The following is a 23,958-nucleotide window of genomic DNA, read 5'->3' as shown; positions in this document are numbered from 1 at the left end:
AATCTGTAGGGCATTTGCTTTAAAAAAATATATAATGTTTGGGGGTTCAAAGTAATTTTTTTGCAAAAAAAAAAAAACTTTTTCATGTAAACAATAAGTGTCAGAAAGGGCTTTGTCTTCAAGTGGTTAGAAGAGTGGGTGATGTGTGACATAAGCTTCTAAATGTTGTGCATAAAATGCCAGGACAGTTCAAAACTCCCCCAAATGACCCCATTTTGGAAAGTAGACACCCCAAGCTATTTGCTGAGAGGCATGTCGAGTCCATGGAATATTTTATATTGCGACACAAGTTGCGGGAAAGAGACAAATTTTTTTTTTTTTTTTTTTTTGCACAAAGTTGTCACTAAATGATATATTGCTCAAACATGCCATGGAAATATGTGAAATTACACCCCAAAATACATTCTGCTGCTTCTCCTGAGTACGGGGATACCACATGTGTGAGACTTTTTGGGAGCCTAGCCGCGTACGGGACCCCGAAAACCAAGCACCGCCTTCAGGCTTTCTAAGGGCGTGAATTTTTGATTTCACTCTTCACTGCCTATCACAGTTTCGGAGGCCATGGAATGCCCAGATGGCACAAAACCCCCCCAAATGACCCCATTTTGGAAAGTAGACACCCCAAGCTATTTGCTGAGAGGTATAGTGAGTATTTTGCAGACCTCACTTTTTGTCACAAAGTTTTGAAAATTGAAAAAAGAAAAAAAAAATGTTTTTTCTTGTCTTTCTTCATTTTCAAAAACAAATGAGAGCTGCAAAATACTCACCATGCCTTTCAGCAAATAGCTTGGGGTGTCTACTTTCCAAAATGGGGTCATTTGGGGGGGTTTTGTGCCACCTGGGCATTCCATGGCCTCCGAAACTGTGATAGGCAGTAAAGAGTGAAATCAAAAATTTTCACCCTTAGAAATCCTGAAGGCAGTGATTGGTTTTCGGGGTCCAGTACGCGGCTAGGCTCCCAAAAAGTCCCACACATGTGGTATCCCCATACTCAGGAGAAGCAGCTAAATGTATTTTGGGGTGCAATTCCACATATGCCCATGGCCTGTGTGAGCAATATATCATTTAGTGACAACTTTATGAAAAAAAAAAAAAAAAAAAGTGTCACTTTCCCGCAACTTGTGTCAAAATATAAAATATTCCATGGACTCAATATGCCTCTCAGCAAATAGCTTGGGGTGTCTACTTTCCAAAATGGGGTCATTTTGGGGGGTTTTGTGCCACCTGGGCATTCCATGGCCTCCGAAACTGTGATAGGCAGTGAAGAGTGAAAGCAAAAATTTACACCCTTAGAAATCCTGAAGGCGGTGATTGGTTTTCGGGGCCCCGTACGCGGCTAAGCTCCCAAAAAAGTCCCACACATGTGGTATCCCCATACTCAGGAGAAGCAGCTAAATGTATTTTGGGGTGCAATTCCACATAGGCCCATGGCCTGTGTGAGCAATATATCATTTAGTGACGACTTTTTGTAAATATTTTTTTTTTTTTTTGTCATTTTTCAATCACTTGGGACAAAAAAAATAAATATTCAATGGGTTCAACATGCCTCTCAGCAATTTCCTTGGGGTGTCTACTTTCCAAAATGGGGTCATTTGGGGGGGTTTTGTACTGCCCTGCCATTTTAGCACCTCAAGAAATGACATAGGCAGTCATAAACTAAAAGCTGTGTAAATTCCAGAAAATGTACCCTAGTTTGTAGACGCTATAACTTTTGCGCAAACCAATAAATATACGCTTATTGACATTTTTTTTACCAAAGACATGTGGCCGAATACATTTTGGCCTAAATGTATGACTAAAATTGAGTTTATTGGATTTTTTTTATAACAAAAAGTAGAAAATATCATTTTTTTTCAAAATTTTCGGTCTTTTTCCGTTTATAGCGCAAAAAATAAAAACCGCAGAGGTGATCAAATACCATCAAAAGAAAGCTCTATTTGTGGGAAGAAAAGGACGCAAATTTCGTTTGGGTACAGCATTGCATGACCACGCAGTGCCAAATTGGAAAAAGACCTCTGGTCCTTAGGCAGCATAATGGTCCGGGGCTCAAGTGGTTAAGCCTCGTACTCACGATCGGACTTTCCGACAACAAAACCGTGGAATTTTGTCCAAAGGTTGTTGGCTCATACTTGTCTTGCATACACACGGTCACACAAATGGTTGGCCTACAATTACGAATGTAGTGACAACTACGTGGTTTTTCAGCTCTTTAGCGCCACCCTTTGGGCTCCTTCTGTTAATTTCGTGTTAGTAGAAGTTTGGTGAACGTTGATTTGCACTTTTCTTTTCGCGTTTTTCTTTTAACGCTTTTCAGTTTGCGCTTTTTATTTCATGCTTTTCAGTTAGTTTCTGAACGGCCGTTCGTCAACCAGAATCCGATTGCGGAATCGGACGAGATAACGTGTTATTTATTATTGGCCTTGGAGTTATTGCTTTGACGTTATTTTTTTGGTTGAATAATGATTTGATTTGGTATATTTTCTATAATTTTGGATGCATAGAATGAACTTTTTGGTTATTTTCTGTTAGCAGAAAACATGACTGATATTTTTTTTTTTTAATGCACAATAAAAAAATATGTGTAGAATAATACTTGGCTATGTGTTTTACTTCAAATGACAGTTTGGGAGTAGGCAGTTACATTTTAAAAAATACAATGCAAATTTAACAAGGGACACCAACATAGTTGTATCTTTGATCTTAAAAACTACAGGATAATGGTGTTGTGGTAACTTGCCCAAATAAAATAAAAAAAACATAATAATATTATTCTTGATATCACTAGAATAAAAAAGCCTTTGAAAATTTTGTTTCTAATAACTCCATCAGTATCACCAGCAAAGCAGCTTCATTATTATCTCATTAAAGAAGAAGAGAATTGTGCGCTGCATTTCAAGATTTTTCCATTTGCCACGTCACGAATGTCAATTCTCCATTATGAATGCTAGTTTACAAGACCGACCGATTCCGGCTCGTCCTTGCTTCCGAGCATGCGTGTTTGTACTTTGGACTTTTGTCCGACGGACTTGTGTACACATGCTCAGAAAATCCGACAACACACATTTATTGGCAGAAAATTTGAGAACATGCTAGCCAACATTTGTTGGCGGAAAGTCCGACAACAAATGTCCGATGGAGCGTACACACGGTCGGACTTACCGCCAACAAGCTCACATCCAACATTTCCCATCGGAAAATCTGATCGTGTGTATGCGGCATTAGACTAGGTTCACACTTGTGCGGGTGGTTGCGGATGCCAGAATCGCACCTGCAACCACCCGCAGCCAAAACGCACTACTCTTTTACAGAGGTGCAGAGTTGCCATTCATTCTCAATCACACTCCCACGCATCTAAACATGCAGCACATTTGTGGTTTTGGAAATCGCATGCTGCATCCAATTTCCCTGGGGCTGCAGTTTTAAAAAGGTGCAGGCACTTTTTTTCCTGCAATTTCCTCAGGCACAGCAGCCTATTTAAGTGAATAGGCTGCTGTGAGCATGCAAACGCAGGCTGCATCTAACTCATAGGTGTGAGCCAAGCCTTATGCCCTGTACACACGATCGGACTTTCCGACGGAAAATGTGCAATCGGAGCTTGTTGTCGGAGATTCCGACCGTGTGTAGGCTCCATCGGACTTTTTCCATCGGAATTTCCGACACACAAAGTTTGAGAGCTGGATCTAAAACTTTCCGACAACAAAATCCGTTGTCGGAAATTCCAATCGTGTGCAGACAATTCCGACGCACAAAGTGCCACGTATGCTCGGAATCAAGCAGAAGAGCCGCACTGGCTATTGAACTTCATTTTTCTCGGCTCGTCGTACGCGTTGTATGTCACCGCGTTCTTGACGTTCGGTATTTCCGACGAACTTTGTGTGACCGTGTGTATGCAAGACAAGTTTGAGCCAAGATCCGTCAGAAAAAATCCCATGGATTTTGTTGTCGGAAAATCCTATCGTGTGTATGGGGCATTAGAGTGTATTTCCACTTTTGCAGCCAAATTGGGATAACATATATTTATATGTGTTACATGTTCCCATTAATCTAGCAGAACGAAATTGCTGCTTACCTTTTTACTGGCTTAAAAAACGAACTCAGTGATCGTCTATGTAATTTTAAGAAGGGGGTGGGGAGGTATATTTAGTATAATTATTTTTGTTTGTACTGTGCTGGCAAAACTCATTATCTGTAAACTAGATGTGAACACTGTGTGTCCTTAAAGGTACACACTACAGTTTTTTTTCGTGCAACCAAAAAAAACCTGACAGCTCCGGTCAGGAGCCGCTGTACTAATCATGCAAGGTTAGTCCAGCAATCTCCCAAACTGAGCTGTTGTGTTCTGACAGGGGGACGCCCCCCCCCCACCAGAACACTCTGATCAGCGCTCTCTGCCATTGGCTGAGAGCTCTGATTGGGAGTCGGTTGGCTGCTGGTTTTCCACTGAGGGTGCCTCCTGGTAGCCCACTATACCTGCCTTGCCTCCCCAGCAAAGTATACCCGCTGATCCACACTACCTCACCACCTTCCCACTGCAGGAGTCCACCCTGAGTAAGCACCTGGTCAGATGGTGTCAGGGCTTACCCAGGAGTATGATATCTGTGCCCCTATACCCCCAAGGTGCAAGGTGGGTACTTCTTAAATTTGCTAAAACCTTCATCATTGGAAAAACTTACATTATTGTATCTATTACTGATATATAGTATAGGTGTACTTTAAATTACTAGTGTACAGTGACAATGTAGGTAGATGTGGTCACAAAAATAAACCATATTGATAGATCCAAGATGTATTACCTTTTTGTTGTTTTTTATTTTTTATTTTTTTTGTCTTCCGTGTTAGGATAATATGAGTTCTTATTTGTTAATTAAAATTCTGTTATTTCTTGGCAGAGAAAAAGCAGAACAGACCATTTGGAACCGTCTAAAGCAGCTTGCACATCTTAAGAAAACTCGAAATAAATCCCAAGGTCCTTTGAGGATAGGAATGTTAGGTATGTGCACAAAATCTATGCCAGCTACCCTTAGGTCTGGAATAAAGGGGGAATTATCATAGTGCTTAGTTATTTCTTGTTAACATTCAGAGCCCTTTCACACCGAGAGCGCGGTGCTTTACCGTCGTTTTTGAGGCGCTTTTTTGCCGCTACTTGGGCACTTTTAACCCCCTCTAGTGGGCGATGAAGGGGTTACTAGCGCCCGCAAAGCGCTGCTGCCGAGGCGCTTCAGCAGCGCTACACATTGATTTCAATGGGCAGGGGCGCTTTGGAGCAGTGTATACACTTCTCCTAAAGCGTCTGAAAGATGCTGCTTGCTGGACTTTTTTTTTAGGTCCCGCCAGCGCAGTGCCCCAGTGTGAAAGCCCTTGGACTGGAACTGCAGATGAGGCATTGAGGCATTTTTCAGGCGCTTTACAGGTGTTAGTTTTACTGCTAAAGCGCCTGAAAAAACGCCTCCAGTGTGAAAGGGGTCTTACAAGTTAACAAACGGTCCTTTTATGTTTTTCATATTTATGAAATCCTACAGAATGTGCTGATAATAGCGGGCTTTCTAATAAGAAAGCTTGGCAGTTGCTGCCAGCTTCCTGACTGTCTCTGTCTAATTGAACCTTCATGCAAGGCCATGAAATGGAGAGGGAGGGCACATCCTTGACTAAATAGCAGTTCAAATTACAACCTATTATTCACCTATTATTATTATTATTTAAAACACGGTAAAGTAGCTCAGCAGAGGTGGTGGGGAAAAAACTTGACAAGGCTTTTTACTAATCATTATGTTGTGTGCTTTTATTGTCTTGGTGAAGGATGTATGGCAGAACGTCTGAAAGAGGAAATCCTTCAAAGAGAGAAGGTGGTGGATGTACTAGCTGGTCCTGATGCTTACCGTGATTTGCCTCGACTTCTTGGTGTGGCAGAAACGGGCCAGCAAGCTGCCAATGTTCTCCTTTCCTTAGATGAGACCTATGCTGACATCATGCCGGTGCAGACTTCTGCAAACAGCATTTCTTCTTTTGTGTAAGTGCCTTTAACGTTCATTAATACGCCAATAGAGCCATCACCAGAGAAACTCATTTTAGCTTCTTTTTTTCTGAAATCTGAAAATTCAATCATTTCTGAGGTAAAGACCTTTCCATTGGTGGTTAACCACCACTGCCTTGTTGTCTGAATGTCCTGGTGCAGGTGATGGGGTTTATCACTATCATGGTGCACAGGTGTAAACTATTGCTTTTGAGATAGCCAGATAAAGCTATTCTGGCACAAATTGGGGGGATCAATCTGCGGCAAACTAGTCTTGACAGTGCGATAAAAGAGAAGGGTGCAGCAAGGGGTTAAAATAAATATATTAATTTACCAATAATTGCAATGTCCGCCAACATGGTAAAACTCCAAAGTCAAGCTTAGAATCCACTTTACAGCACAGCTAGAAGATAATGTCCGGTGGGCTGGGAACTGCCAAATTGAGGCCGAAGCACGCTAGATCCACCCTAGCTGGAAAAGGAGTGGCGGCGGCAGCTGCTGCTGCTGCAAACATGCTTGGATAGGGAAAAGAGTGAAACTGACAGGCAATGTGTTTAAGGCACACAACGCCCCTCCCCTTTCTCATCGTGTTGCACTGTCTTCCTCTTATCTGCAATCTACACGTGCTTGCAGCCGATGCAGACACCGCTGCTTTCACTAGAGCAGGTCCAACGCACTTCTGCTGGCCTCAGTTTGACAGTTCTCTGGGACTTTTGACATTTCCTGTCTGTGCTGCAGTGTGGTTTCTTGGCTTTCCTTTGCACTATATCGTTTAGATATTGTATAAACATTATGGTACAAAGGCCTGTCCGATTTTACATCAAATTAATGGATTGTTGTTCTCCTATAACATAGTTTTGTTTTTTTTACGCTAAAGGAGATTGTATAGTGAATTGAAAGAGAAAAAGAGCACAAACGTGGGGGGTGGCAAAGGATAAAAAAGGGGTAACACATCTTTAACCACTTCCCTACCGTGCATAGTCATATGACGGCGGCAGGAACCCTTTGTCCCTCCGGGCCGCCGTCATATGTTGTCTTTTACTTTCTGAGCCTCTAGGGGGCGCGCGCACTGCGTCACTAGGCACCCGATGCGCGTGCCCGGCAGCCACGATGTCCGCCGGGCACCCGCGATTGCCCGTGAACACAGCAGGACAGTTGATCTGTGTGTGTAAACACACAGATCCACGTCCTGTCAGAGGAGAGGAGACCGATAGTGTGTTCCCAGTACAGAGGAACACCGATCGGTCTCCTCCCCTTGTGAGTCCGCTCCCCCTACAGTTAGAATCACTCCCTAGGACACACATTTAACCCCTTCCTGGCTCCCTAGTGTTAACCCTTTCCCTGCCAGTGACATTTATACAGTAATCAGTAGGGGTGCTGAAATTAATCGTTGCATCGATGCATCGCGATTCGGGTGTCCCCGTTGCGGCATCGATGCATAAGGACCGGAAAATCGATGTCCGGTGACGTCATTATTACTAGCCCCGCCCCTCCCGGGAAAGCGCTCCGAGCGTATTTTTAAAATTACTTTATTTAAATTAATGTTGTATTACAATGGATGCTGTGCCCCCACTGTATGTGCTTTTTAAAAAACAATGTCAGTTTATACCGAATTTCGCCGTAGTAGTACAGTCATGTGACTCCCGGCCCGTCCCGCCCCTCTCCTCTTCCGTCTCCTGAGTCCTGACGTCAGCGGGGATTTCTCAGTTCCGCCCGCCTCTCTTCTATTATGATAACTGTAGTCAGCCGGCGGGACTGAGAATTCCCCGCTGACGTCAGGACTCAGGAGACACGTGAGAGGAGAGCAGAGAGGAGAGCGGAGAGGGGCGGGACGGGCCGGGAGTCACATGATCGTACTACTACGGCGAAATTCGCTATGAAGTGACATTGTTTTTTAAAAGCACATACAGCGGGGGCACAGCATCCATTGTAATATAACATTAAAAGAAAGTAATTGTGGGGGGTTAGTGATGGCTGCATTTAATGGGCACAGGTGGCTGAGTTTGACGGGCACAGGTGGCTGCGTTTGACGGGCACAGGTGGCTGCGTTTGACGGGCACAGGTGGCTGCGTTTGACGGGCACAGGTGGCTGCGTTTGACGGGCACAGTGAGGCTGCATTTGATGGGGGAGGTTCAGTATTTTTCAGTTTGTTTGCGCCCCCCAAAAAAATTTGGAGCACCAGCTGCCACTGGTCAGCACAGAGACAGTACAGGGAACTTCACAGGGCTGTTTGTCATCTGTGGATTCTATCCCTTCTGACCTCCAAGCAGCTGTGTGTGTGAATCTCTGTACCCTGTAGTGCACCGGATTAGTGCACTTTTTAGGGAGTGAGGTTATTTTTAATTCAAAGCGGAGTTCCAGTCAATTTTTTGTTTATTAGAAGTCAGCAGCTACAAAAAAAGTGTATCTTCTGACTTTTAATAAAAAGACACTCACCTGTCCCACAATCCAGCAACGTGGCCACCCAAACCCTCCCTTCTCTCCCCTGCCTGTCCACAGCGCTGGCAATACTACTGTAGGCATCCGGCTGTGACAGCTTGCAGCTTCACAGCCGGGTGCGCATGTCTCACTGCGCTGTCCTGCATAGCCGGGCAATCTTTTGGGAACTGTGATGTGTCCCAGAAGATTGCACGGTGTGGAAGGGCCGCCTAGGTGGCCCAAGCGGAAGTGGGAGCTCGTCGGTAATCGTGATGCATCGCGGAATCGAATCGAATCGTTGACCAGATAATCGTAATCGAATCGAATCCTGAGACCAGTGAAGATGCGCACTCCTAGTAATCAGTGGCTATTTTTAGCTCTTATCGCTGTATAAATGTCAATGGTCCCAAAGAAATGTCAAAAGTGTCTGATCTGTCCGCCACAATGTCGCAGTCACGATAAAAATCGCAGATCACTGCCATTATTAGTAAAAAAAAAAAAAAAAAAAACAATAAAAATGCCATAAATCTATCCCCTATTTTGTAGACGCTATAACTTTTGTGCAAACCAATCAATATACGCTTGTTACGATTTTTTTTTTTTTTTTACCAAAAATATGTAGAATAATACATATCGACCTAAACTGAAATTTGTTTTTTTTTTTTTTTTTTTTATGGGATATTTATTATAGCAAAAAGTAAAAAATATTGTGTTTTTTTTTTTTTTTTTTAAATTGTTGCTCTTTTTTTGTTTATAGCGCAAAAAATAAAAACTGCAGAGGTGATCAAATACCACCAAAGAAAGCTCTATTTGTGGGGGGAAAAATGATCAAAATTTCATATGGGTACAGTGTTGCATGACCACGCAATTGTCATTCAAAGTGTAACAGCACTGAAAGCTGAAAATCTGGTCTGGGCAGGGAGGGGTAAAAACATTAAATCAAAATATTTTAAAAATACCATACATTCAATGGACTTTCAAGGTACCCAGGTAGACATATATCACAGCATTTTTTTAAATCAAGTTAAAATATTATGTTAAGTACCAGCAAACTATACACTGATCCTGTATATTTTGCTGGTGCTTTTTAAATTGGAACTTGATTGATTTAATAAAATGCTGTGATTTTAATATGTCTACCTCGGTGGATGCAGCGTCGGTCAGATGCTGCATCAGTCCCCTGGCGCCTCTGCTCCGAGAACTGAGCCATCCAACACCGCTGATCACTCTGTTTTCAGAGCTCCCTGAGCAGAGAGCTGTAGACTGTCAGTCACAGCTCTCCGCTCTGCCCCCTCCTCGCTCATTGGAGCACTGAGCTGTGGAGGGGGTGGGGACGGCCAGCTCAGGCTCTCAGCGGCTCACTAAGAGGCTGAGCCGTGTGTCAGTCCAGGCACCTGGCGAATCCCGACTTCCATTGTTGTGATGACGCGGTGCCTGGACTGACAGCAGTGACGTCAGCAGAGAGCGGACTTCAGCCAGCTCTCTGCTCATATTGGGTCACAGGATTGCAAAACGAACTGCACTCCTGTGATCCATAGGAGAAGTACAGCTACAAGAGCTTTGGCTGTACTTCTCCTTTAAGGCAGATGTTAGTTCTCTTATTTAACCAAATTTCCTTTCAGCTCCATCATGCGAGGATGTGATAACATGTGCACTTACTGTATAGTTCCCTTCACTCGTGGCCGAGAACGAAGCCGTCCAGTCCACTCCATCCTGGAAGAAATTAGAATGTTGTCTGATCAGGTAAGTAGATATGCATTGTTTACGTAAATATATTAGTACCCAGCAAATGCAGATTTTAAAGTGCAATGTACACTTGATTTAAAGTGCAATGTACACTTGATTAGGGTATTTTGCTTTAAATTTTTCTTTTTTTCCAGGGAGTAAAGGAAGTAACATTACTAGGTCAAAATGTCAACAGTTACCTTGACAATTCTTCAGTCCAGTTCCTTGCTTCAGAGGCGTCTCATCTGAGCCGTGGTTTTAGTACGGTCTACAAGCCTAAAAAAGGAGGGCTAAGGTTTGTGGACCTTTTGGATCAAGTCTCCAGAATAGATCCAGAAATGAGGATACGATTTACCTCTCCGCACCCCAAGGATTTTCCAGATGAGGTTGGCAATACTGCAGTTTTCTGTGACGCATACTTATTAAAAACTTTAGTAGATCAAACAAATCCTTTGGCTTAAAAAAATATTTTTTTTAAAGGGATAATCTGGTGTTGCCATATTGCATTTCATCTGCAGCTGTGCCTGCCTGTGAGGGGGGGAGGCTGTACAATCAGTTTTGATGGTATTACAGTCTGCTTGCTGAGCGATATAAAGAAACATTTTCTATTGATACTGTGTTAATTTACTAAAGGTCTCGATCAGTTGGGTTGGGGATGTCCTGTTGCCTTTACGCTAATATTGTCTCCCTTGTATTTGCCTTGTAGGTCCTTCACTTACTAAGAGAAAGGCATAATATCTGCAAACAGCTCCATATTCCAGCTCAGAGTGGAAGTAACAGGGTTTTAGAAGCCATGCGAAGAGGGTGAGTTTTTTTCATTTATTTTCTAAGGCAGGGATCCTCAAACTACGGCCCTCCAGCTGTTGTGGAACTACACATCCCATGAGGCATTGTAAAACTCTGACATTCACAGACATGACTAGGCATGATGGGAATTTTAGTTTCTGAACAACTTGAGGGCCATAGTTTGAAGACCCCTGTTCTAAGGTATAAGGGCTGAACCGAAAAGAATGAATACATGTGGAAAATTCACTTTTTCTTTCCTGTTCATTAAAGCGGAGCTCTGCCGAAATTTTTTTTTTTTTAAAAGTCAGCAGCTACAAATACTGTAGCTGCTGACTTTTAAAACATGGACACTTACCTGTCCAGGGCGCCCGCTATGTCGGCACCCGAGGCCGAACCGTCTCTCGGTCCTCGGGTGCTGCCGCCTCCATCTTCGGTAAGGGAATCAGGAAGTGGAGGCTTGCGGCTGCACTTTCCGGTTCCCTACTGCGCATGCGCGAGTCGCGCAGCGCAATACGGATGGTCCCTGCTGTCTCTGGGACCCGTGTGTTTCCCAGCAGACAGCGGGGGGGGGGGGGGGGACAAGAAGTGGCGTAAATAACCGCAGATTCTGCGGCTATCTATGCCGGAAGTGGGTACAGATACCTGTAATATACAGGTATCTGCACCCCCCTCCCCCCTGAAAGGTGCCAACTGTGACACCGGAGGGGGGGAGGAATCCGATGAGTGGAAGTTCCACTTTTGGGTGGAACTCCACTTTAAGGCAGTTGGGACGTCTTTTGTCTTTGGGGTTATACTGCTGCCAACAGGAGCATTGGACACTGGCAAAAAAAAAACTGTGATCCAGCCTAGGACAACCTCTGCTACTGCACTACCAGCACACTTCAGTTTTGCTAATGTACTGTACTAGGGGGATGTGCGGCTTCTCTTCAGCTTCACTGCGAAAAAAAGAGTTTGCTATTACTTTTTTATTTTTTTCATACTGTTCAACATTCTTAATTTAATACTCTGTTACATGGCTGCTAGATCTGGTCTTCAATTGCAGCTAGCTGATTCACAGCCTAGGGTTTTGAATGCCACTGTTGTATTGGATGTTGCAGGGATAGCCTGGAAGTGCAAACCGAAATAAAAGAAAAACAGGGGCGCACCAGCCTTGTGTATTACCTTTTTTTTAAAAATTTTTTTTATTAAAATGATTAAAAGAAACAACTCACAAGCAATGGGTGGAAGAGGCACGGCACGAAGTGTACCGACAGCCAGCATGCGACTTTAGGATAAGCGATGCCTTCCAAAGATCGTTGAGAGATGCATAATATCACAATAAGCTTACGCGTTTCGAAGGGAGAATCCCCTCTTCATCAGAGCTATGCGATCGCATTAAGCTTATTGTGATATTATGCATCTCTCCACGATCTTTGGAAGGCATCGCTTATCCTAAAGTCGCATGCTGGCGGTCGGTACACTTCGTGTTGTGCCTCTTCCACCCATTGCTTGTGAGTTGTTTCTTTTAATCATTTTAATTAAAAAAAATTTTTAAAAAAAGGTAATACACAAGGCTGGTGCGCCCCTGTTTTTCTTTTATTTCGGTTTGCACTAGGATTCCCCATCCGTGAGGGCAGCAAAGCCTGTGTTGACGCATCTCTCTTTGGTGATCCACCTGTGCGCAGGAGTCGTGGTTTTCTGTTTGCTATAGCCTGGAAGTGACCTTGGGACACTGGGTTCTATGATGCAAGACTCTTTCCAGACTCCATCCTGGTAAAAAGTTAGCAGCTGAGCAATTTCTAGGTCCAGAGCTGCTGACATTGCCTCAATGCTTGCCCTGTCTCACTTGGTAAGTGGAGCAGTCATTCAGAGCACCAGGAGCTACCTCACTTACTTGAGTTATTGGACGGCTTTGAAATTCCCTGTACCACAGAAGGGGTACTCGCTGTTTGAATGAGTGCCCCCCAGTTCATGCTCTACTAATGGTTCTGAGGCTGCTTGCAGCACGCTTACTGATGCCCCTAACATCTGCAGCCTGGAAGCCTTTTGCCTTCTGCTCCTAGAATTCAATCCTTCTTTGGAGTCTTCTTTAGCTGTGTTAGGTGTTGCCGGTTCCTCTGTCCATTCAACTGATGTTTTTACTATAGTCATGCAAGATTTTATGGCCCAAGTCACCCAGTTATTTACTGGCTGAAGCCACATAGGCCACAAGCACAATCTGATTTACCCACGGACTGCGGTCTTAGTGGCTTTTGAGTCATTGGCTGCAGAGGATCTGTCTGATTCACTTCAGTCCTTGCTTGGTGAGCTTATCCTTGAGGGGTTGTAGTCTTCTACTACTACTTCTCACTACTGTAAAAGGGGAGGAGAGGAGGGGATGTGAAGGGGGGCTGAGGAAAATGCTGTGAAGAGGGGATCTTGATGTGTAGGGGAGGGAACTGTGATGTCCAGAGGGGACTGCGAACACTGATGTAAGAACGGGATTGTGATATGAGGCTCGGTTCAGATCTGTGCATGCGCATGTCGGTTACCCATTCATTTTAATGGGCTGTACTACCCATGAGAAAAGCGGGGAAAGAAGTCTCTGACCTTTTTTTCTAAATCGCATAGCACCAACATGCATGGTACTGTTGTGCGCATATATCCTAAAGTGCGGCGCATACCTCTGCGGGTCGGGAACAATTTCCCATCTGCAGAGATGGGAACTTTGCCTAAGAGGAGAGGGGGGCTGTGATGTGAAAGATCTGAGTCATAGCACAAACATGCAATTCAGACCTCTGCTGGAAGAATATTTTACTAACCGTACCTCCGTGAATTTGAATTTGGTACCCCTGGTCTAAAGCATCATTGCTCCAGTTCTTGTTGCAGAATGATTTCAGGGGTTTTACTCTAACCTGTTTACCATTTCCAAACTCAAAGGGGGTATCTGTCCTCATCTTGGATCTAAAAGCATTAAATGTCTTTGTTCAAGCTCAAAAATTCTGCATGGAATCTACCTGGTTTTTCATTGCCTCTCTATATCAGGGGAGACTTTTGACTTCTGTGTACATCAAAGATGTGTACCTACATGTCCCCATTTTTCCAGCGCATCAGTGTTTCCTACACTTGCTGTGAGGCCTCCACACTACCAGCTTGTGACCTTGCCCATCAGTCTTTCATCTGTATCCTCAGGTGTTCATCAATGTGTTGGCTCCACTATTAACCCTCCCCAGTCTTACTCCAAACCTCTATAATGCAATATTTTTGTCATTGTGGGACAAGTCATTCTGGTCCCTGACAGATTAATTTATTTGGCAACAAGGACTAGATTGTCCCTGGCTTGGTGGCTTGGGAATTCAGTTTGAGGAAGTGTTTCTGAGCTGTCTTTTGGAAGATCCTCACCATGGATGCCAGCCTGTTGGGCTTGGGTGCAGTCTTGGGTATCCTGCCGGTGAGAGAACTTGGTTGTTAATCAGTGTCAGTCACGTTCTGGAACTTCAGGACCTCTGTGTCTCTGCAGCACTAGGTGATCTTGCTGGATGGGCATTCAATCTGGATTCAGTCATGCAACGCCACATCGGTGACGTACATCAATCATCAGGGAGGAGCCAGAAATGTTGCCATTGCAGGAGAAGAAGACCGAATCTGATTCAACAGCAAACTGAAGTAATGGATCCTCTGGTGATTTTTGGGTGTAATACGGTGCCCCGAAAAAGTATTCATACCCCTTGAAATTCTTCACATTTTGCCATGTTACAACCAAAAACGTAAATATATTTTATTGGGATTTTATGTGATAGACCAACACAAAGGGGCACATAATTGTGCTATACAAGTCATTCTTTCATTAATTCATTCAGAAGCGGTTTAACCTTATGCTGCGTAGGGGCTTTTTCACTGTCAGGGTGGTAAGGATGTGGAATCCACTTCCACAATCGGTGTTGTCAGTGGAAAGTATTGATGGTTTAAAAAAACTCTTAGATGGGCATCTTAGTTATTATACAGGTATATGGGATATGATTTTTGACATGAGCACACCCACACAGGTTAAACTGGATGGACTGGTGTCTTTATTCAACCTTACCAACTATATATGTAACATATTGCACTGTTATTATTTAACCTCTGACTAAAAACCTAGGCAACTTGTTTCTTCTTTGGCTTTTTTTTGGGCATTCAGGATTGTACTGTTACCAAGCAAGTATTTAACCTCTGATATTTTGAACTAACAAATATCTTCACATTTTTCTACTGTTACTTTGGTTAATTTATATACTTTTGCTGCTGATTTACTTTATATTGGTTTACATTGGTAACTGCCTAGCTTGAGTGGGTGATAGGATGAGCATAGCACTGATACCAATGTTATAGGAGTGGGTGTGTATGTACAGTATATGTATGTATTTTCTAATTTTTGTAATAAACCTTATTTTTGAAGATAAGCGGATGGTGGTGGTCTTGTTCTCAGTTTTCCTTTTTTGTGTTTATGTAAGGTGGTATTGAGGCCTAGGCCTTTCTTTCTCTGCCGTTCACTTCAACCATGATATTGTTCCTTTTTCTCCCTGTCCAGCTTCAGTTTACCAAAAGGAAAGTTCTCTCCATTTTCTGAATATAATTTCTCTTTTTGTCACCTTGGATAGTTACAGTAAAACTTCTCGTTCCATCATCCAAGCTTATGGTTTCAAGATTTGGATTCCACACTTTGCTGTCAAGGTATGCTTTAATAGACCTGTGAGCACTTCTTGGGCTTTTCAGCACCAAGCAACTGTTTCTTGGATCTACAAGGCTGCCTCCTAATTTCTCCCATTCTTTCAATCATGTTCCATCGTGTGGATGTTGCTGCTTCATCTGATGCCAACTTGTAGTGTAAGGTCCTTCAAGTGGCTCTTTAAACTGAGTTTTCTGTTGTTGGATTCGTCAGCGTTTATTTGCGATTTTGCCCACCGCTTAGTTGGACTGTTTTTGAATGCACTGAAAGACTTCCTGTGTCTCTTAATGGGTGAGAGAGAAAACAGGATTTTTGTCCTTACCATTACATCTTTTTCTTAGAGTTCATTGGAGGACACAGGTCCCACCCACTCAGTGTTTGTCATCATTTTCTTGGTACTGCTGCTGGTGTTATCCTGGGTTTGCTTGCAGTTTTTGTGTTTACCAGTGTTTAATTCTCCTGCAGGTGGCAGTATAACCCTGAAGGATAAGACTTCATGTGTCTCTCAATGGATTCCAAGATTACTGTAATACAAAAATCCTATTTTCCTTGTTTTGCAGATATAGCAGAGAAGCTTACATTGATCTTATACATAATATAAGAGAGCACATTCCAGGTAGGTTTTCACTTTTTTGATTTTACACATCGCTAATGCTCCTCACTAGAGGAGGAAATTTACTCAATAAAGTGGTTCTAAAGGCAGAATGTTTTTTAACTTAAAGGAATTGTAATGTCAGAAGGTTTTTTTATCTTATTGCATTCTATGCATTATGATAAAAAGCTTTCTGTTTGCAGCAGCCCCCCTAACACTTACATGAGGTCCCTCTCTGTCCAGCAATGTCCACGAGTGTCTCAGCCATCCGAGGTTCTCCCTCCTGATTGGCTAAGGTACAGCAGTGGTGCCATTGGCTCCCGCTGCTGTCAATCAAAGCCAGCCAATCAGGGGGTGGTGCTGGGTCGGGGCTCTGTGTCTGAATGCACAGAGAGTTATGACTCGGCTCAGGTGCCCCCATAGCAAGCTGCATTCTGTGGGGACACACAACAGAATAAGGGGGCCAAGATCACAGAAGAGGGACCCGAGAAGAGAAGGATCAGTGCTGCTCTGTGCAAATCCACTGCAACAGAGCAGGTAAGTATAACATGTTTGTTATTTTTATTGGGGAAAAAAATGAGACTTTACAAACACTTTAATGCATTCCTATACCTTCTGCATGTAGCCCCCCCTCCCCCCGTGATGCACTCGGATATCAGATCCCTGCCCTCCGCACCAACTCGTGACAAAGGACTGGCCAATCTCACCCCGCCCTGTCGCTTGCGTAACAATACCACTCTTGGCTGCACCCGGCACAAAGATTTCCCAGCTTGCAGGACCCAATCTAGGTGCCAGCAGCCTGAGAGTGATTGTCACTGGGCTACGTTACTTAACAGGTGACAGGTAACAGACCCGGGCACCTGATTGGCGGAGAGGCGGTTCAGTGTTAGGAAAGTCAGGTGCTTCAAAAACACCCCCGCCGCTGTAATTCAGGTGCCCGGCGCCCAAAAAGGGCCCGGGCACCTGAATAGGGGGTGGCAGTGGCGGCCATAGATAGATTCATGCAATGCCCAAATCTATCCATAGTGCACAGAGGGGGTGGCAGGAGAGAAGGGGCGGCGCCCGTGCACCCTTATGGACGGGCCGCCACTGACTGGGATGATGGAATCTACCAAGAGGCAGATATGTGTATTGTACAAATTCCAACTGAGGTATTTATGACCCAACGTCTGTTAACTCTCTCGTCCTTCAAGTAGGCAAGCTCAACAGTTTTATGGCCCCTGAAATGGGTATTGGGAGATTGATAAGAGGTCACTGGCATGAGGTTGTGGATTGTATGAGTTAGGGGGGAAGGTCATTGCAGCTGTGTCTTCTTATGACAAGATACCATGGGAGACTTGTGACCTGAACAAAATGGCTGCTACACACACACAGCTAGTTTTGTGCCAAGTACGCACGATTACTACACCTCCCTCCATTAAATATTATTATCATTTAAGGTACTTGTATAGCTCCGTCAATTTACACAGCTCTTTACATATACATTGTACATTCACATCGGTCCCTACCCTCAAGGAGCTTACAATCTAAGGTCCCTAACTCACATTCATATACTAGGGCCAATTAACCTACCCGCATGTCTTTGGAATGTGGGAGGAAACCGGAGTACCCGGAGGAATCCTACGCAGGCACAGGGAGAACATGCAAACTCCAGGCAGGTAGTGTCGTGGTTGGGATTCGAACCAGCGACCCCTTTTTACTGCTAGGCAAGAGTGCTATCCACTACACCACTGTGCTGCTCTAATATTTACCTGATCCTGATCTCTATACAGTGATGTGCATGGGATCAGTCGCTCTCCCTCCTCATTGGACAGAGAAGTAGCAATGGGAGCTATCGCAATCACAGGAAATTGGGGGGGAGGTGCCGCACTGTGCTCTGTGTCAATGGACACACAGACCCGACTCGGGAGGGAGCACCTATGAGTCCCCCCATAGCAAGCAGTTTGCTATGAGGACACTCGGCGGGGGGAGGGGCCAGGAGCACCAGCGAGGACTGCAGAAGAAGAGAATCTGTGCCTTTTTTTTTTTAAATCATTTTAAACTTCAATCAGCTTGACAATACCAGAGTACATTTACAGTCCATGTCCAGGTGTTACTGAAACGTACCCCCGAACATCCCTTTCCCAGCACTAGTGGACAGATAAGATGGATCACATATATGTATTGCAAGCATGCATTTCAATCATGGGGCATATTTGTGACTTCTGTTGAGCTGGTAATTTACAGTGAAATATGGTATTCAATTAATATAATTATATATTATGAACTGTATTTAATAGATTCTTCTTTCTTTATGATAGGTGTGAGCCTCAGCAGTGATTTCATTACTGGGTTCTGTCAGGAGACTGAGGAAGATCACCAACAAACAGTTTCCCTGCTAAGAGAAGTTTCCTACAACTCAGCTTTTTTATTTGCCTACAGCATGAGGAAGGTAGCTTGACCATATCAGGTGGTATTCTTTGTGCCTGAGACTTTAGTGTTTTGGTCCTTAGTCATTGGTCCTTTTTTTTGTTTGCTGTGTCAGAAAACGAGAGCCTTCCATAGGCTGAATGATGATGTCCCAGCTGAAGTGAAGAAAAGAAGGCTTGAGGAGCTCATTGCAGTTTTCAGAGAGGAGGCTGAACGGGTCAACAAGAGAGAAGTTGGGAACAAGCACTTAGTTCTGGTAGAGGGAGTGAGTACCTTATGTTCAAATTGGATGGATTGGATCTGACCATTCTTCCTTAAAGTGGTTGTAAACGCTCCCTAGTGACTTTGAACTATAGGTAAGCCTAGAATAAGACTTACCTGTTGGTAGTGGAAACGGCGCACGTTTAGGAGATATTTCACTTGTAGTGCGCTGATGTAATCGGCGCATGCGCTGTGAAGAAACGGACCTCCGTGCCGTTTCTTCCCCCAGCGTGTGCAGTTACTGATGGCTCCCACGCGCATGCGCGGTAATGACGTCACGCAGCTCCCGGATTCCGATAAGCCCCCCGCCCGCAGACCCCGACAACCAACGGCCAGGGTTGTCGGGAAGAGGCCCTTGAGGGCATGCGGCCTGGTACGGTTCGGGCTGCATGCTCGGATAAGGGTCTGGTATGTATTTTGGGGGGACCCCCGCGCCGTTTTTTCGGCGTAAGGGGTTCCCCTTAAGATCCATATCAGATTGAAGGGTCTGGTATGCTCTTGGGGGGGAAACCGAAACCCATGCCGGTTTTTTATTTAAAATTTGGCGTGGAGTTCCCCCTCAGGATCATCAGAGCACAAGTCGCATGCCAAAGTCGGATCAGGCAAGACGGCGATCCGACTTTGATCCAACTTCAAAGATATTCAGTGGGCTATAGTAGGATCAAAGTAGTGCAGGGAGCATTTTCAAAGTCAGACTGACTTGTGTTGGACCAGTTAAGACGGCTCCTATAGGGAAACATTGATTTTCACACGTGGTGCGGCATGAGCTCCCAATGTCGGAGCGTTTGTCACACCAGTGTGAACCCGGCCTAAATAATGATCTGAACTTCATTTTTATACATTGTAATTTTTTGTAAAGTCATTTCACGCTACAAAATTTGCCACCATCATTTCTTACTGCACGTTCTTTGTACAACAAGCGCTCCTGTATGGGACTCTAAAAAGCAGCAGCTAAAATATATAAACAACTAGTAACATAACTAGGATGACCCCAGCAGAGTGTTCTAGAATAGCTTTTATTTTATGGATGCCTTCTTCATAGATATGTATTTGCTTTAGTTGCCACTACTACTGTGCCAGCATTCTCATAGTTGCAGGTCCTTCATGGTGCTCTAGAAAGAGCTGTTAATCAAAGAGGGGGTGACTGGGCAAGTACCAAGTTATATTAAAGTTTATGTCTGGGCACAATAAACATAAAATATATGCAGATCATGCACATATCTCCATGTTTATCCTTTTAAAAATGTTGCAAGTACATAAAAATCCCTGATGATCCTAGAAATTCCGTGAGTTCTTGATTTCCTAGTATGGGCTGACAATACTGCCTCTTCTGTACTGAAACTCCAAGAAGTGCTGTCAGCCCTGCCTGAATTATCATTTGCTGGATTACAGAACTCCCCCTATACCAGGTCATGTTTGGGAGATTCCCACATGCATTCATTGATATTTTTGTTTTCCAGTAAAACAATGTTGCTACCTTGACCCCCAGGAGTCTGCCCACAAATAGTATGTAGGTGAAGGGCCCTTGTGATATGTAGTTTTTAGGGACATACCTATGTCAATATAAACTGATATAGGAAATTGGGAACTGGATTTCTGGCAGGATCAAAAGGTATTTTTCTGTACTTGCAGAATTTTTTACACAGTTAGACATTGGGAAATACTGTATGCATTTGTTGCAGAGATTTACAATATATTTCGTTTTTTCAGCCAAACACAAATTTTATTCTTAAGGTCCTTAACCACTTCAGCCCCGAAAGGATTTACCCCCTTCCTAACCAGAGCACTTTTTGCGATTCGGCACTGCGTCACTTTAACTGACAATTGTGCGGCCATGCAACATTGCACCTTTTTCCCCACAAATAGAGCTTTTGGTGGTATTTGATCACCTCTGCGGTTTTTATTTTTTGCGCTATAAACAAAAAAAAAAAGCGACAATTTTGAAAAAAAAACAACATTTTTTTTTTACTTTTTGCTATAATAAAAGTCCCCCGAAAATATATAAAAGAAAACCATATTTTTCCTCAGTTTAGGTCGATATGTATTCTTCCACATATTTTTGGTAAAAAAAAAAAAACGCAATAAGTGTATATTGATTGGTTTGCACAAAAGTTATAGCATCTACAAAATAGGGGATAGATATATGGCTTTTTTATTAGTAATGGCGGCGATCTGCGATTTTTGTCGGAACTGCGACATTATGGTGGACACATTGGAAACTCTTTTGACACTATTTTGGGACCATTGTCATTTATACAGCGATCAGTGCTATAAAAATGCACTGATTACTGTGTAAATGACACTGGCAGGGAAGGGGTTAACCACTAGGGGGCGATCAAGGGGTTAAGTGTGTCCTAGGGAGTGATTCTAACTGTGGGGGGAATGGGCTACTATACACATGACAGAGATCACTGCTCCCGATGACAGGGAGCAGTGATCTCTGTCATATAACTAGGCAGAACGGGGAAATGCATTGTTTACAAAGGCATATCCCCATTCTTCCGCTCCGTGAGATGATCGCGGGCACCTGGCGGACAATGAGTCCGTGGGACCTGCGGTCACGAAGCGCGCGCCCACAATGCCGCATCTTAAAGGAGACGTACCTGTATGCCCTTTTACTCACCCGTGCCATTCTGCCAACGTATATCGTTGTGCGGCGGTTGGGAAGGGGTTAAAGAGGAGCTCCAGCTGTTTTTGTGTTTATTAAAAGTCAGCAGCTACAAAAAGTGTAGCTGCTGACTTTTAATAAAACAGACACTCTGTCCCAGGATCCAGCGATGTGGCCGCCTGAACCCTCTCCTCTCCCCAACACCTGCATTACAACTGTGGGCACCTGGCTGTTGCAGCTTGCAGCTTCACAGCTGTGTGTGCACTGCACGTGCGCAAGTCACGCCGCACCTTCTGAATGGTTGGGAAATCTTCTGGGACCTGTGACGTGTCCCAGGAGATTGCAGGGAGGCAGGGGGAGGGGAGAACTTCTGCTTGAATCGCCTAGGCAATCCAAATGGAAGTGGGCACCTGTCAAAACTCTGTACACCCCCCACCCCCCCCCCACAAAAAAAATGACATGCCAAATGTGGCATAGAAGGGGAGGGGGGTGGGGGGAGTGCTTAAGGAGGAACTTCCCTTTTTGAGTGGAGCTCTGCTTTAAGATTTAAGGTAACACAGCAGATATACCATGAACACAAATGGGGTGCATCAATTGCTTCAAGCGGGGTTTCACTGTCTTTTTATTTTTGGCAAACTGACAATGTATATGTATAGTATATTTTAACATTGAACTTACATGTTCTGTTTTTCCAGCTTACTGCTCTCCGTTTTCTGCATTAAAAAAAACGTATATCTTTTTCTTTAGCCGGGTTTCATCTTGTCTGTGGGCATGTGAAGCCCACAGGCATCCTCTTCCGGGATACGGTGCTGCTGATAGACCAGCATGCACCGCCCGTTCTAGCCCCGATCTTGTGCATGCTCAGTACACACAGATCGGATCGCCGTCAAGAGCTCAGGTTGCCATCACAACGGGCGTCGTTGTAGGAAATCACGCAAGATTTCACGGCGGCTCTCCGCATTGACTCCTGGGATGAATGACACGAGATCCCAGGAGACAGTGCGCCGCAAACAGGAAATGACGAAAATACCCGCAAAGTCCCCGCTCACAGCTGCAGGGACAGAACAAAGGAAAGCACGTATATCGCAAGGTAGAAAAAAAAAAAAAAAAAAAGGTCCATATAGCACTCGGTGCTATCTATACAAGCCACTGATATCAAGTATAAAAAATGGGTGAAGATCCACTTTCAGTTGTTGAGTTGAGAATACATGCCGATGAGAGCAGTCTTTCAGTTAGACCCTACGGAGATGAGAGCTGTTACTGTATAAAAGGGTTGGCGGTGTCTGATTTACACCCTCTTACACACTGTACCTTTCACACCCCTATACTGTTCAGTGGACAGTGAACTATTATCATCAAAACTGTCCAATGAACATGGAGCTGACCTGGGAATCCAGAAATCTAACCAAGAGTTAAAGTGGTTGTAAACCCTTTACAACCACTTTTCACTACAGGTAAGCCTATAATAAGGCCTACCTGTAGCTGTGGGAGTTCACCGCTCCAGAGTAATCACTTCTCCTAAGAACAGCTGTCTTCACAATTAGACAGGGTGCTGGCTCTGTTTGCAGCAGAGATAGTGGAAAAATAGAACGCTGGATAGCCGCACTCCAAAAAAATTGCCTTTATTTTAAAAATTGAATATCAAAGCATCACAGGTCAATACAGATTAACTGCACAGCCACTGGCGTGTTTCACACCAGATATGGTGCTTAGTCATAGCTAGAGTGCTAAAGATGCATACAGGTATATATATAACAAAATAATTAGACATATCATTATACAAATGAACAAATCATGTGTGTCATTCATTTCCAATGAGAACACCTGTGGCCATCTAGGATTCAAAAATTAACCACTGGGTGAAGAGAGAGAGAGGGAGAAAAAAACCCTACGCCTCACCCAGCAGAGACCAGATAAATATAAAATGATAAATACATCACAATGGTAAATCTCAAATGCAGAAAGAAAGAAGACCACCAATGCAACCTAAAAAGAACATGACACATAATGAAAAATAATACCATATCGTATGTAATTAAAAACTCCACATGGGCCAGCATATGCAACTTGGCGAAAAAATATATGTATATCAACCCGTGCATCAATGATGATGCATGCCTCTCAAAAAATATGTCCAATCTGCTAGCATATAGTCTCAATACTTCCATAAATATACATTCATGTTAAAGCTACCATTAAATATGATATACCAATAAAACGTACACATGTATAAATATATTAAATGCTCTCGATCTGATGTTCTCTCTTAGATCAACATTAAGGGCACCCCCTTCCGATCTTGAAAAATGAGATAGCTGATGGAATAGGATCATATATATATAGATGTACCCCTGATAATATATCCATAGGGAAACCTTAAATAGTATAAAGAAAAAAGTATAAATGAAAAATATATATTATATATAATCACGCTACAGTAAAGATAGGGGAGACACATGAACATATGAAAAACAGTCGTATA

General features: G+C 43.7%; 1 protein-coding gene across 2 annotated transcripts in view; it reads left to right on the top strand.

The window, feature by feature from the left end:
* The window catches only part of CDK5RAP1 (CDK5RAP1 mitochondrial tRNA methylthiotransferase), a 57,354-nt gene that overhangs the window by 14,936 nt on the left and 18,460 nt on the right, over positions 1–23,958 (top strand). For both annotated transcript variants that reach the window (XR_012236775.1, XM_073606547.1), the window contains exons 5-12: positions 4,890–4,990; positions 5,797–6,007; positions 10,052–10,172; positions 10,310–10,540; positions 10,861–10,958; positions 16,167–16,222; positions 18,499–18,629; positions 18,723–18,872. Coding sequence is in view for 1 of the 2 variants with exons in the window: in XM_073606547.1 (XP_073462648.1) it covers positions 4,890–4,990; positions 5,797–6,007; positions 10,052–10,172; positions 10,310–10,540; positions 10,861–10,958; positions 16,167–16,222; positions 18,499–18,629; positions 18,723–18,872 (1,099 nt within the window). In the remaining variant the exon portion in view is untranslated. The remainder of the gene's footprint in view (positions 1–4,889; positions 4,991–5,796; positions 6,008–10,051; positions 10,173–10,309; positions 10,541–10,860; positions 10,959–16,166; positions 16,223–18,498; positions 18,630–18,722; positions 18,873–23,958) is intronic.

Source organism: Aquarana catesbeiana, linkage group LG12 (genome assembly GCF_042186555.1).
Source record: "Aquarana catesbeiana isolate 2022-GZ linkage group LG12, ASM4218655v1, whole genome shotgun sequence".
Taxonomy (NCBI): Eukaryota; Metazoa; Chordata; class Amphibia; order Anura; family Ranidae; genus Aquarana; species Aquarana catesbeiana.
The sequence above is the reverse complement of the archived record's forward strand: the minus strand, read 5'-3'. Positions and strand labels throughout refer to the sequence as shown.